Genomic DNA, 15986 nt, shown 5'->3' on the forward strand with positions numbered 1-15986 from the left:
CCCTAAACCTTCATTCATTCATTCATTCATTCAGCAAATACTTACTGATAGCCTTGTATGTCCTGGAATTGGAGTCCAGTAGTAGGCAAAATAGCCTAAGTTTCTGCTCTCATGGAACCACCATTCTGCTTTAGAGAGAATGCAATGATCAAATAAACATTCACAGAAGCAATATAATGCCATGTAGAAAATAAAATAGACTAGTAGGGTAGAGAGACTGGAGTGAAGATAATATGATTAGCAAAGGCCTCACTGGGCAGTTGATGGTGAAGCTGAGACTTAAACAATGAGTTGACAAAGTCATTTGATGATTTAGGAGATGAGTTGTAGATTGTTCTGTGATAAGAAAATGTGAAAACATGTTTGAGTATTTTCAATCATATTATTTTATGTGATCATTATAGCCACTCTCTAAAATGGGTAGGAAAAGTAATTTTGTCATGTTTTTAATAGACAAAAAGAATGAAACCCAGAATGAGGATGTGTGTTACCCAGTAGCAAAGAATAAGTTAGTGACACAGCTGAGCTTCAAATTTTGATTTCCTGTCACTTATTCCACCTGCTTTTCATTTTTGTCCTCTTCTATGTTTCTCAAAACGGGTTCCTTTACACCCTTCTCAGTCTTCATTGTGCTGGTCACAATTCCCCATCTTTCGACTGCAAAACTGGTTTAATGAGTAAAGGAAAGAACCGAAAACCAAGAACCAAATACATTTTAGAGTGACTCAGTGGAAGGGGATCATAAAGAGACTTAACTGTCTTATTCTATAGAAGGTGAAATTGCAGCCAAGGGAGCAAAATGGCTTGTCCAAAGCCATGGGTAGATTAGAGAGCATCTATTCCAGATGCCAGTTCTCCTGATCAAGCTGCTGATTCTCAGAAACTGTCCCATTTCTTTTTCTTTCTTTCTTTTTTACCTATTTATTTTTGGTATGAGGCAATGAGATCATGTTAAAACCACTGACACTCCATTTATAGTGTACTATCTTTCATCACCCTTTTTTGCCACTTTTTGTACACGCTTCGCATATGAATATTTTAGGTATTTTTCTCCATTTATTATTAGCTTACATTATCCCAGAGAAATCTCATTTTGTTATTTCCTGCTCATACTTTGAAAGCCCTTTGGGTCCTAGGTGTCACTTTCCCTCCCATCTGTGCTCAGAATGCCTGTCTATTCCGTGGCCACTATAGAATTCACTGAATTTTACTGCCTCTTCCATATTTTGAGATAACATTGGAACCCAAAAGAGACCTGGCTGAAAATCATTCAGGGCTTTGAACATTCTGCTCTATTGAATATATTGTTATTTATTAGGATCACTATCTTTGCTTACAGTCTTTTTTAGGCCTTTCAAATAACTATTCTAAATGCAAGGTGATGTAATGTATCGTCAAGTTCCAATTCATAAGACTGTCAAATCTCTTTATTAAATTTCAGTCCAGTTTGCACCAACTTTTCTATCCGGATAGTCCATTTCTTTGCAAATTTAGTTAAGAAAGAAAATAAAACAGTATTTAGGACAGATGGTAAGGCACGATATCTCACAGGAAAAAAATATTATTGGATGGTTTAGATAGAATTGGGTTTTCCCCCCGAATGTGTGCTTGAATTTGTAATATGATCTCATTCTAATTAATATTTTCATAAAAATCTGTCTGTAGTGCAATCTGCTGAAACAGATTCAAATCAGGTTTGAGGCCTCTTCAATACAATCAATAATAAAGATTCTAGAACTCTGAAAGAACTTTGTTAATTCATCATTTCCTGAGTACCTGCCGTGAGACTGGCATTGCCCTAAGAATTAGGGATGTACATAGAAGTAAGAACGGGGCCAGCACAAAAATATCTCACGATCCAAGAACTGTACTCATTCATTCATTCATTTATTAGTATATACCAATTACATAATATGGCAAGGGAGTTTTCTTGATCCTAAAGAAAGAGATCCACTTTGAGATATGCCTCCATGAAGCTTATATCACATGGGAGAAGGAAGAAACAATAAGTAAAAATTTATTTTTATATAGTAAATAACACTGTGAAGTAAGTTAAATAAGATGGTCTGCTGCTCTCTAATGGGGGTGCAGGAGTAAGAGGTGAGCTTACTGTAAGTAGACAAGGTTGTTATTTGAGGAAGTAATATTTGAACTGAACCCTAAATGATGAAGAGGAGAAAACTGAGAAAAGCCAGGAAAAAGGTATTCCAGGTAAAATGAAAGCAAGTTCAAGTTTCTGGAGCAATAGCAAGTTTGGCTTACTTAAGGAATAGGTACTTGTTGAATGGAGGGATGTCTGGATAGATGGATAAAATGAATGAATGAATAAATAGAAGGTGGTGGACAAAGAGATAGTAGTGGGATGTAGTCAAATAAAGTGGGGACTTATAGGCCATTATCCAGACTTTGGATTTTGTTCCCTGTGACACAGGAAGTCATTGAGAAGCTTTAAGCAGGAAAGTGGCCTGATATAATTTATATTTTTAAAAGAGCATTCTAGCTGTACCCTGGAAGAGGGAGGATTGAGAAATAGACACAGAAGAAGCAGGGAGACTGGTTAGATGAACATTGTGATAGTGACTGTGGCTTGGATCAGGGTGGCAGTGATGGAGCAAAAGTAGATCTTTTTGAAATATTCTGAGAGGAAAGAGTCTACAGGGTGTGCTCATGGACTTTGTGTGGTGTTGGAGGGTGGGCTAAAAAAATAGCAGAGATGACTCAGAAGGTTGTGGTTTGGCCATTGTTGGGCAATGTTGTTATTTACTAAGATGGAGAAGAAAGAAAGGAATATGGGGAGAAACCATTACTTCTCTTGTAGACTTGTTGATTTTGTGATGCCTTTAAATAGATACTTAAATAGAGATGTCATTGTAGGCGGTTGGGACTCAGACAAGAGGTCATATATAAAGAAATGTTTGAGTCATTGACACATAGATGTTTTAAAATTTTTGTTTCAAACTACGACTGGATGACAGAATGTAGATAAATAAGACAAGGAAGCCCAATACCTGGCTCTGAAACATGGCACATTTAGTAGAGATTTAGGGAAGCAGAAGACAGTCAGTGAATCTATGTGAAAAGAGCTAAGAGCCCGAACGGCCTAGGATGGCGTGGTGTCATGGAATCTAAGAGAGGGTACTTCAAGAAACAGAAATGGACTATTTTTTTTATATGCTTCAAAGCAGTCTAGCAAGATGACCATTTTGAAATTACGGTTAATTTTAGCAATGTTGAGGTCAATGGTGATCATGACAAGATTGATTTTAATGGAGTGGTGAGTGCAGAAGCTAGACTGGAGAGAACTGACGAGTGAATTGTAGGAGAAAAAGTGGGTAATGTGAGTTTAGATAACTTTCAATAAATTTTACTGTGAATCATGGAAAGGGAAATGTTAAGCAGGAGACATAGTGGTAAGGAGATGTGGAATGAAAGGAGGTTTTATTATTTTTAATTTTTAAAATTTGTATTACTTATTTTTTAATTAAAAATTTTATATAGGCAATATCCTGTTTTGCCGGTTTGAAAGAAGAGAATAATGATCCAGAAAGTAAAGGGAATTGGTTTGTGCTAAACAAGTAGGAACGCAGAAGAGGGACAGATGAGGCTTCAGGAAGCTAAAGATGCTAGAATTAAATTTTGATGGAAGACTCAAAGGTGGAGACCAGCCTTTCAGGCTGAAAAAATAAGGGCAGAAGCTCTGAGGTGTGAGTTCTGGAAGGAACTGTGTACATTTGAGAGCGGAGTTGTGGTTGGAAATGAGATGAGACAGGAAATTTGGAGTCAGTCTACAAAAGGACTTGAGTGCTAGGTGGGGAAGTTTGAATCTTTGCAGGCGTCAATTAAAGAGTTTCAAATATGATCAGATTTACATTTTAGATTAATACTCATAGGCTGCATTGTGAGAAGGGATTGAAATGGGGAAGACCAAAAGCCAGTTAAGAGAGTGTTGTCAAGGCCAAGTGGACAGAGGAGAAGCTGTCCTCCTAAGGGTGTGCTCCATGAGTGTGGAGTTGACACTGCTTTAAGATTCATTCTTCTTTTCCTAGTGCTTTTGGTTTGCTAGATGGTACCTGGTTGTCACAATGAAACGCAGGAAGGAATTTTTGGCCCACTTTGGAATGTGGCCAACCCTTGAAGGAACCAGAAACCAACTTTAGCTCCTTAGATTCAGTAGACCTAATCAGCATCTGAAGCTTGTTAGCAGATTCATGGTTCCTTAGAAGCCCTTCACCACCCTGTCTTTTGTATTCTGGACAAGCTGATCTGGTTGAGGAGGTTAAGAATAAACCTTGGTTTGAATAGAATTAAATGAGGTCAGCAATGTGGGTTTGACATGAAGCCTTTGAAAGATAGGCTCTGTAAAGTTCAAATATTTCTGTCCAGAGGATACATGTGCCAATATAGCCATCCCCTGCCTCCCTCAAAACTTTGCCTTTATAAACCTTTAGGGGTTAAGGACTCCAATTTCCCCTCTTCCAAGAAGCTATTATTTGGACACAAAGATTGTGCATTTTTTGGTCTTTTCTTGTTGTTGCTTGGATGAATTGTTATGTGGCATGAAGCTTGTTGTGGTTGGACCCATCCCTAAATAAACAGCTGAACTTAAAAAATACTATTTTTTTCTGCTGTTTAAAAAATAGAAAAAAATAGTAATCGTTGGACTAAAAGAGAGTATTCTAATGCCAATCACTGTTCCCTCAGCTAGAAATAGAAACAGATGCTAATTTCTCCAAAGCTGATCCATCTTCATAAACAAGAAGTTTAGAAATACAGGTAAACCCACCCATCCTTTGGAAGGTAGCCCATCCATGAAGAGTGTGTGTTCAAATTCTTTGTTTCCTCCTTGAGTCCTAAACAAAATCTATTTCTCGGGGCCAGTCTGGTGGTGCAGTGGTTAAGTTCACGTGCTCCACTTCAGTGGTCCTGGGTACACCGGTTCCAATCCCACGTGCAGACCTAAAACCACTCATCAAGCCATGCTGTGGTAGGCATCCCGCATATAAAGTAGAGGAAGATGGGCACAGATGTTAGCTCAGGGCCTGTCTTCCTCAGCAAAAAGAGGAAGATTGGGGGCCAGCCCAGTGGCGCAGCGGTTAAGTTCACACGTTCTGCTTGGGCAGGCTGGGGTCTGCCAGTTTGGATCCCCAGTGTGGACCTCTGCACTGCTTACCAATTCATGCTGTGGTAGGCCTCCCACATATAAAATAGGGGAAGTTGTGCACGGATGTTAGCTTGGGGCCAATCTTCCTCAAAAAAAAAAAAAATAGTAATAAAGAGAAAAAAAGAGGAAGATTGGCAGTGAATGTTAGCTCAGGGCTAATCTTCAAAAAAAATCCATTTCCTATTACGTATAACCCTCATCTCTCCATCTGCAGGTGGTGTTTTAAGAATTTTTTTCTAAACGGGCTGGAGACTTCTTAACTCCAATAGCTTCTCAGACTAGTTGTATTTAGTCCATACCCATGGCTGTTGTGAAAAGTGAAAGTAGAGTTTCCCAAAAGTAATAGTGAAACTTGGTTAAGGATAACAAACTATTTTGTTGCTGGAATTATGTACTGAAAACCTGGTCCGATAAGGTAACATGGTGCCATAGAAAGGGCATTGTGTTAGGAGTTGAAGAGACAACATTCTAGTCTTGTCATACTGGAAGTTTTCTCTAAAGGCTTCTGTAAATCACTTCAACTTTATGAACCTCAGCTTTCCCAACTTAAAATGAAATAATTGCCTTCAGCTCCAAGACCATCACCATCATCATAGACCACTTATTGATGTTAGGTACTAAGTGCTTTACCTACGTTTACCACTAGATATAAGTTCCATAAGGGAAATGTCCTGGATGATTTATTTACTGCTCTGTGTCTACAGTTTATCACAGTACCTGGCACACAGAAGCAATGAAGTAAATATTTTTGGTTATAGTATAATTGCATTTAATATTAAGTGATCTGAGCATCAAAATAAACATTCAATCCCTCAACCATTATTCAGATGAGGAAACCAAAGTCTAGAAATTCTAAGTAGTTTGCCCAAAGTCAAATCGATATTAAATGGCACACCTGCTAAGAAAAAACATTCCTTACATCTCACCACCTCTAAGAGTGTGAAAATCCCAGGTTTTCCTGCTCAGAAAAATCTTCAAAGTCTCTACATTTCTGAAGGATAAAAGTAAAATATCTTGACATGACATTTTAATCCTTCTTCAGTCTGGCCTCAGATCAGCTTTCAATTTATTAGTTCCAGGATCCACTGTGCTCCTTCACTCTAACATTGCCAGGTTACTCACATACACAAATATTGGTTGAGGTTCATCCATCGCTCATACTCTTTCTTCCACATGCTCAAATTCTCTTCTTCCTCCTATGTGCTGTTCCCAAACCAACTTCTCAGGAAATCCTCCTCTGTTTTCCTGAGAAGTACTGATTGCCCTTGCAAGGGAGGAGATCAACCTGATTCACCAGTGTATCCCCAATACCAGCAGAGACACAGAGCAGGTACTGAGTAGATATTGGTGAAATGAATTGATAGTCTTCTCCAGTTCTCATCTGGAAGTCAGAAGCTATCTTAGCTGTTGATGATGGCATCCCTCACTCCTAAAACCTCCAGAAAGCTTTGGTATCTCTTATTTGTTGCCATTCGTTTCTGAAATGATTACAGATGAATGACTGGGATCTTAGTCCCAGCTGGATATCACGGAGATGTGTGAGAGACAACCACTTGGCGGTTTGTTTCAGAACAACAGCAATCAATCCCAAAGACTGAAGAAATTTTACCATGAAGCTAATAAATCTTGTAAGCAAAAATATGTCATTGCCATGGAAGAAGATACCTTTTGTATTGATGAAATTTCATTTGCAGTACTCTCATGACATGGCCAGTAATCACATTATAAAAAAGTATACCAGCACCTGGTTAGTTTAGACAATACATAATCTGTTAACAATTGAAATTAAATATTAAGCATTTGTTAGCTTTCGTTTGTCATTCATCCATTTATTCCACAGCCATTTATCAGGCACCTCCTTTACTCTAGGTACCGTGAGTTGAGAGTACAGATGTGAAAGACTCAGCAGTTTTGTACCCAGAGATCCTCCCCGCCTGCTGAGGGAGACTGGCCCATAGACAGACTGAACAAAAGCTGTGAGATCTGGGAATTGTGAGAGCACAGAGGAAGGATGCTTAACCCAGCTAGGATGGCAGTCAGGGAAAGAGGAAGGATAGAGAAGACTTGCTAGAGAAAACACTTTGAGCTGAACCTTCAAGAATCAGTGGCAGTCAGCAAAGTGAAAAATGAGAAATATGTCCTAGCAGATGAAACAACCTATTGTGAGGGCATAGAAGAATGAAACGGAATGGCTGGTTTGGAAAACTGCAGGAAGAGGCCAGTTTGTGGAGGGTCTTGTATGCCAGGCTAAGGAAAGATGATCTTCTCCTATAAGCAGTAGGGATCTATCAAAGATATATGTGAAGAAGGGGTATGGTCACATATGTATTGAGAATAGAAGACATATAGTCCAAATTCCTTAAATTATCCCACTATCGTGAAGAATATGCATTATCTCAGGCCCTGTTTGAAGAACACATTGGCTGAAGTTAGTTTTTGCAGTGAGCAGTAACTTATGATTATCTGTTGTCAAGGTCCTTAAACTGGTGAGGGTGCAGGGGGGTTTCCTAGTGGAAACCATCCCTAAGATCTTGTACTGAGCTGACATGAGTAATGTAAGTCCCTCCTTTTTCCATCAATGAACTCTCTAGTTATTTCTCTCAGTCAGTCACCTCAAGGATTCCAGTGGTTTCACGAATTACCGGAAGTTTCTGAGCAAGTTAGTGGCCCCACTTGGGACTTGGGTTGAAATAGTTCCACTCTAAGTAAGTATATTCTTTTCTTTAGATTGTTGCTTTTTTTTTTCTTTTTGTTTGTTTGCTTAGTTCCATGCCATTCATATTGAAAATATCCCATGCACCACCTTCAATCATTTCTGCTCCTGAAGATTCCTTAAATCTAAAGCTTGGTGAATAACAGTAGAATCTCTAAGTAAGAAGACTTCTCCTCCAGGGGCTGGCCCAGTGCCATAGTGGTTGAGTTTGTACACTCTGCTTTGGCAGCACAGGGTTTGCAGGTTTGGATCCCAGGCACGGACCTACACACTGTTCTTCAAGCCATGCTGTAGTGGCATCCCACATACAAAATAGAGGAAGATTGGCACAGATGTTAGCTTAGAAACAGTCTTCCTCAGGCAACAAGCGGGAGATTGGCAACAGATATTAGCTCTGGGCCAGTTTTCCTCGCCAAAAAAAATAAATAAATAAAAGAAGAAGAAGAAGACTTCTTCTTCAGCCCCTACCTCATCCCATTATCTTCATTGTTAAGAACAGGCCCTGTGCCTTTAAGACGGTATCACTTTTCCATCTCTCAGTCTATGATGTTACGTAATTACACCCAGGATTTTACTGAGGCAGTCTACAAGGTAATCTCGTTTCCATTTTATAGATGGAAAAACTGAGGCATGGGAAAGTAAAATAAGAAGCCCAAGTTTACCTAGTAATCAGGGACAGATAAGGAGCTTGAATTTAGGGCTTCTGACTGCAGGGATAAAAACTCTTAACAGTAACTCAAACCTCAGCTTTTGAGTATAGTTTAAGGTAAACTCATCTCATTTCTCTAAGACTTGGCTTTCCAAGCTTTCCAATGGGGGTAACAATCCCTGCTTATCTCAGATAATGTCCTTCAGACATGCTTCAGGAATGCAGAGGATGGCATTTCATCCAGACAGATGGAAATTGAAAATTAAGTCAATGAGGAGTGGCATCAGTTGTGTCTGTCCACTTGCAGAGCGTCCATCTGCCTCGGGCTCTTGGAGCTGAGCTCCTTTCTTCCAAAAGGAAAAGCAAGTATTGGCAAATGAAAGCTCAACTGGGGAAGACAGAGTTGGCAATGCCTCCCCATCACATCAAGTCTCCTACTTGGATGGAGGAAATTTCTAAATGTGTCACTGCATGAAAGGGAATGAATCTGAAATGAGGAGTTCCCTTATGTCAGAGGAAGATGGGGTGAAATGGAGAAATCAGACTGCCCAGTGCAAACTCACTGGAAGCTAGTCACTACTGGTGTCTCAGTTCCTTTCCCTTCACCCCAAGGTCTAGTCTAAAGAAACTTTTCAAAGGGTGCAGAGTCTATATCTGGACAAGAGAGTATGTGCACCAAGGGTGCCAAATTTGAGTCATTTATTCATTCAACAAATACATGTTGGGAGCATAATAAGTTTTCACAATATTCCTCCCAGTGAGATGTGTTATTATCAATGCCACCTCGTTACTACATGGAAGGCAGGTGGCAGAGTGATCATTTGACCTTAGTGTTGACTTCAAATGCTTTTCACTACAACCTGCTCAGCTCCCAATGTAAAGCATTCAAGAACAACTAAGTAAATTGATGTAATGAAAACAGGAAGGCCAGTTTTGTTTTATGGTTTTCTTGAGGCTGTATTTGTTTTTCCTGGCCACATATTTGTATTCCATTCCTTGCCCTGTTCTCTTCAGTGCGCAGGAGTAGAGAGGGAGAGAGAATTCCCCAGATGAAGACTGGCAGGTGTAGCTGAAGAACCCCTGGGACTCTGGTAGCAAGGGAAACTGGATGGCGGAGTCCAAGGATGCTATTTAAAAAAAAAAAAAAAAGGGACTCACAGTAGCTTTGTCAGCAGAATCTTCAAGAAGAAACCAGGCATCTTCTGTCTCCCTCTCATTCTGTCTCTCTCTCTCTCTCTTGTTCTTACTCTGTCTCTCTCTTCTCTTTAGCTCTATCTCCTATCTCTCTTTTAATTCTCTCTCTGCCTATCTATATATCATCCATCTGCCTATCTCCGTACCTATTTACCTACCTAGGTCTACCTCTACCTCCTCTCCAGAACCTCCAGAACTTCCAGGTTCTGCTCACTCTAAGCAGACAGGTATATTGAGGTCTTAAACATAATCAGAAAGAAATTAGCCTTCATGAGAATTCAACTCTAGTCCCAATTCTTTCCATTCTGAGAGGTTTCTTTGCTGAGGAAATGAATTAAGTCATCTTAGAGAATAGACCTTACATGATCTTATGATAATCTTCCCCTTTGTATCTTCATATTGGAGGAGGAGAAAGGCAGTACCAAGAGGCAGGCAACCCATGATCTTATCCTCAAGAGGATGTGCTTTCATCATTCTGTAGATATAGCATGTAGGAGGAGCTCTCTCTGCTAAGCATAAAAAGGCCAGGCTCCTACTTCTAGCCCTACCACCAGCTCTCTCTGTGACCTGGAAGCAAGTGCCTTACCTCCTGTGGCTCTTACTTTTCCATTAGATAAAATGGGTGAAGGGGCTGGCATTATACACATCATCTCATGAAATCACTTTCAACAGTGCTGGATAAATAATATTATGTCCTTTCTTTTTTTTTTTTGGATGAAGGAAATGAAGCTCAGAGAGGTTAGGTTAGTTTATTTAATTCCTACATAGCTTACGTATGGCAGAGTTAGGATTTGAACCTAGCTTTGCCTGATGCCCAAACCTGCCCTCATTGCAATTCCCTTTATTGGGTTTCTAAAGAGTAAAGTCTGGATTGATAGCTGGCCACTCTTGGACTGGGGCTAAGCTTTATTATATGTCAGTTGGTCACATTCATCAAGAGGTTGGAGCTACCGAGAAGTGCCAGACCTGTATTCTTTCCATGCTTGAATTGCCAAGCATGCTACTGGTCACTGGAGTCCTCAGCTGGCTCACACTCATCCTTAAATAATTGAATTATAGTGAATTGATTTATTCTGGCTCTTTTGATAGTATTTCACTATGTAAACTGTTTGCAGAAATAAACAAGGGATTTTGGATCTTGGAAGGGGCTCAACATTCTGCTGCCCCTGAATTCAATGACTCCTTTTTCAGATAGTCAGCATCACAGAAATCCAACTCTTATTTCTACCTAGCCCAGGCTCTTTCAATCTGGGGGAATGCTCCTTGAAAGTGGTTCAAGTGAGTACTGATTTCACAAGCTGGTTCAATGCAGCCACTTAGGAATAAACTGACCCCTCAGAAGAAGAAGAGTGTTTTCTCTCTTGACCATTATTTTCGAATGTATAAAGCGTGTTTATGTCCATTTCCTATGAGAGTTCTATGGCTGTCTGAGGAGGTTGTGCTGGCTGGGATAATCCTTTCTGTATTATAGATGGGAAGCCAGAGACTGAGAAGTGAAGTTAATTGTGCAAAGTTACATAGCTCATATAAGGGACAGAAGTCCCATCCTGGTTGGAAACGGAGCTCCACTCCATTATTTTGGAGTAAATAGAGGAGGATGTCCTAGATCAAGCAGTATCCGCAGGGTGACCATATGCATACGTTCTAATTTACCTAAGACATTCAGATTTTCCCAGGATATGTGCCAATGGCCTGGACATAGTTTTTAATAGCATCTCTATGATTCTCAAAATGCACTAGGTTGGATGATAAATTATAAGATCACCCTAAGACACTGAATAGGGACTAGATTTCAAGGAGCTCACAGTTTTTCAGAGGAGCTGTAGCATGTACACATAATGGAAGCACACTGTGGTAAGTGTTAAGATGAGAATCTTTATAAAATAGGAACCTACACAGGAAGAGGCATTTAACTTTGCCTAGAAGAGTTGGGAAAATAGCCCAGAATACCTGACATTCAAGTTATTAAAAGATGGGCAGGCTGATCTCTTTTGGATGGCTATATCCAGGTCTCTCCTTGTATTGTTCTGTATTGAAACACCAAGAAACAAGTATAGGTCCTACCTACTTAGAAGGCATCCCGCTAGCTCTGTGCTTCTGTGATCTTTGTCCTTGCAGCTAAGTCAGGATCATTGCAACCAGTGGCAGCATTAAATTGTCCCAGGTAGAAATCCTTGCTGTGATTTGATTGCACGGGAGCTTGAGAACTCACCTGGCCTTTAACTGAAATTTCTAAGGTATCTGAGAAGCCAGGAAGGGCTCCTGGTGTCCCAGCAGTCTAACCTCCTTACCGATAGTGATGATTGAGCCCAGAGAGGGAAAGAGACTACTCTAAAGTAACAGAGCAATTTAGTTTCAGAGCTGGGACTGAAGCCAGCATCTCTTGTGTATCAGTTCACTCTTTATGCAAAAGTGAAATTCTCTTTGGAGTAAAACCTCAGTTTGCAGCTATGAAGTTCTGTGGTATCAGATAATATACCCAGAACGTGGGAAGTGAAAATCTGAGTTTAAAACCAGGATCTGGCATTAACACACTGCATGACCCTAAGCAAGTTATTAAAGACATGTGGGATCTCAGTTTCCTAATCTGGAAGACTAAAATAATAATTAAAATAATAATACCCTCCTCACAAGGTTGCTGTGGGAATCACTTGGGATAATGAAGGCGGAAAGTGTGTGTGAACTTTTGTGTGTGTGTGTGTGTATGTAGTTAAAAATATAGTACACAAGATCTATCCTCTTAAGAAATTCTCGGGTGCACATGTGCTTACTCTAACTATAAGGACAATGTTAACTGCAGGCACAGCGTTGTACAGCAGCTCTCCAGAACTTAATCATCTTGTATAACTGAACCTTCACTCTCACCTCTCAACCATTTCCCCCTCCCTGTAGCTCCAGGCTACCACCATTCTACTTTCTCCTTCTATGAGTTTGACTACTTTCTATACCTCATATAAGTGGAAGCATACAGTATTTGTCCTTCTGTAATTGGCTTACTTCACTTAGCATCATGTCCTCCAAATTCATCCATGTTGTCACGTCTGGCAGAATTTCCTCCCTTTTCAAGGGTGAATAATATTCCATCATGACTATTGGTGATGGGTTTGATAGTGCTGAGGGCTCTGCTGGTCTGATTCCATAGCTGCTGATGATAGCTGAGACCAAAGAACAATCTCTGTTTTCTCCCTTCTGTGTCCCTCTCCTGCAGATGAACCTAGCCGGTGCTACTTCCATGATGGTGATGGGGTCTGTGAGGAGTTTGAACAAAAAACTAGCATCAAGGACTGTGGTGTCTACACGCCCCAGGGGTTCCTGGATCAATGGGCATCCAATGCTTCAGTATCCCATCAAGACCAGCAGTGTCCAGGCTGGGTCATCATTGGTCAGCCAGCAGCATCCCAGGTAAGCTCCCAACCACGTGTGACTTTCTTGCAGACATTCTGAACCTCTGTGCTGCCCTCAAGACTGCCCACCTCGAAGGCAGGGTCAATGGACGTGGCCACTTGACCATATCTCTAGCAAATATATTTTCAGGGTCTCAGAGTCCCATCTGTCAGGGGTTAGACATGGTGTGGTTAAGGGCAGGGAACAGCAGTGTGGTCAGGGTAACGACTGTCTGCCTGTTTCCCTACGTGTTATAATTCATATTTGGGGAAAGAATTCCATTTTGGATATACCGCTAGAATTCTATGGGGTAAGAACAAATTCTTCAGAGGGAGTCCTGATTTTGGGGGGGAAAATACCAAGTCATATGCTCCTTGAGTACCCTCCTGTGAATTAATGGTGACTCTACCATGAATTTGCTGTGTGGCCTTGGACTAGTTTCCCCACCTCTCTGGGCCCCATGTTTTCCTATGTTTAAATTAGAGAGTAATTGAGGTTGATGATCTCCAAGGACCTCCCCAACTCTGAAAAGCTGTGACTCATTCCTCAGTCCCCTAATGAACTATTTATGTTCCAGGGTTCTTCCCTAAGGGAATGCCTGCTTAGTTGAGGGAGCCAGAGCGTTGGGGCCCCCAGAGCTTGTGGGATTCTAAGGATGGCTGGGCTGTCCCCAGAGCCCGCTTTCCAATTATCCTGCTAAGCAAACACCTGCCTTCTTTCGAGACTACCATTTCCCAGAGACACGACTCAGTGCTTCCCACTGCCTGGCCCAGTGGCCACCTCTGAGTCCAGCCTGCCTCCTGGCATTGCAGATGAACCATTATTCCTAGCCATTCCTCTTAATATTGATGCCCTAACTCAGGGATGGGGGCACGGGTAGGCTGGTTTCTAGATGAAAGAGAGATGTGACCTTCTGGGGACCAGTGAAAATCATTGGATGAAGTATAAGATAGGTCCATCTCATTTATAATCTATAGTGTTATTTGATCATTTTTTCATTTATCCGTTTGCTTGTGCTTATATGCATTAGATTATTTATTCATTTGTGTTTGTTTCTGACTGCCATGGGGAGAGTGGGAAAAAATCATGTGTAGAATGAATGAATGAATGAGTGAGTGAGTGTCTAGGGTTCATCGTCCCCCTCTGTACTTGCTGAATTCATCTTTAGTTACACCCATCACACTGAACTCTAATTATCTGTTTGTATGTCTGGCTCCCTCATTAGGCTGCTAGTTCTTTGAAAACAGTTTTGAGCTTTATTCATCTTTGTCCTCTCATCTTCAGGCATAGGTCTAGAGAAGACTAGCTGCTCAAGAAATGTGTTTAATTGGCTATAGATCCATGCACGTACACACACACACACACACAGACACACACGTACATGCACATTGCTGCATGCAAATGAACAACGCTAAGAGAAAATGCTCAAGAATCCCCTTTCTATGACATCGAATGTCCTGCTCAGGAACAGCAGGGCTGGCCAGCAAGAGAGCCAGGAATTCCAAATTCAACCAGCATCCAGTTCCTAGAAATGTTTAAAAAACATCGTTCAAACAAGGGAATTATTAACGCACACCGAATCTCACATGAGCAAGAGTTGAGGTAGCAGCTGTGCTTAAAAAATGACCCAAAGGTTATTGCTACTAATGCGAGAAAAGGAGAGAAAGAATTTTTCAGTCTTAGCATCTGAAAAGAGATTTCATGGGGCAATTATCCCAATCTTGTAAGGAGGGGGCTGTCAGGAATTATGGGTGATTATCTCTTCCTAAACAAAAATCCAATTTAAAAAAATCATTATAAATACTAGCACTTCGATCTACAAAGAGGAGACTAGGAAACAAAATCATCCTATTGAATTATTCATCGTAACCAATTTTATTTTAATGAAATCGACTAGGTTCCATTACTCTGGGCTCGGACATAATCTTTGTTACAAGGAGACTTCAGCTGTAACTAAATTTGCCATAATGAGATCAGCTCACTGGAGAATACTGGGTCAGAAGAGGGCATGTGTGTGCAGGCTGGGTGCAGGGCCAGGCAGGGCGGCCCGGAGGGCGGCAGAACAAAAGTCTCCCGAATTCCCCATATGAAAGCAAAAGCCTAGAAGTCATGCACACACTGCCCTCCATCATGCACACGTGCATACGCACACACACATACAGAGCCTGCATAATTCTGGGTAAGGCCCTTCATGGAGTGTAAATGTAGCTCCCTTCTGACAACAGAGAAGAGGAGGAGGAAGTATAGCCATGGTCTTCATTACCTCGTGCAGTGATTAGAGGAGGCTGGTAGTTAATTTTCACCTTGTCATGCTTCCAGTGAAGAGGTTGATGGCTTGAGAAAGGGAGTTGGGAGGTTGTTAGATGCACCATGTGCCCCTCACCTTCTCCCAACACAATTATAGTCTTCTTCTCCTCCTTCTTCCTCTCTCTCTCTCTTTCTGTCGCTCTTACACACACACACACACATGCATACACACACCTACACACACAAAAATTCCTACAGGAACAGACCATGGAGGTGCATGGGTGCAGAGAGTGAGCACCAAAGCAGATGGAGGAGAGTGGGGAGGGAACCCCCTCAAGGGCCACCAGCTACTGTATTGGTCATTCATACACACCATAGCCAATCCATTGCCTATTCTTCAAGGTAAGAATTATTAACTACCTTGGAAGAACTGAGAGGTGGAATGGCTTCCCAAAGTCACAGAACCCATAAGTGGAGAATCTAGGATTAGAGGGATCTCATGGAAGATGACAGTGGGAGCCTGGGAATATGCAGTCACATCAAAAATTTGGAAATAACTGGATACCTGGAAAACGTCAATGGGAAACGTGCAGAAAGAATCGTCAATCAGCAGATCTTAGTGTTGGTGTCACTGTGTA

The 15986-nt window shown here is 41.0% G+C and overlaps 1 protein-coding gene across 1 annotated transcript in view; it reads left to right on the forward strand.

Annotated features, from left to right (window-relative positions):
* PAPPA (pappalysin 1) overlaps window positions 1-15986 on the forward strand; it is a 236698-nt gene that overhangs the window by 131121 nt on the left and 89591 nt on the right. The window contains exon 10 of the mRNA XM_070596239.1: window positions 12926-13119. Coding sequence (XP_070452340.1) covers window positions 12926-13119 — 194 coding nt within the window. The remainder of the gene's footprint in view (window positions 1-12925; window positions 13120-15986) is intronic.

This window comes from Equus przewalskii, chromosome 26 (assembly GCF_037783145.1).
Source record: "Equus przewalskii isolate Varuska chromosome 26, EquPr2, whole genome shotgun sequence".
Taxonomy (NCBI): domain Eukaryota; kingdom Metazoa; phylum Chordata; class Mammalia; order Perissodactyla; family Equidae; genus Equus; species Equus przewalskii.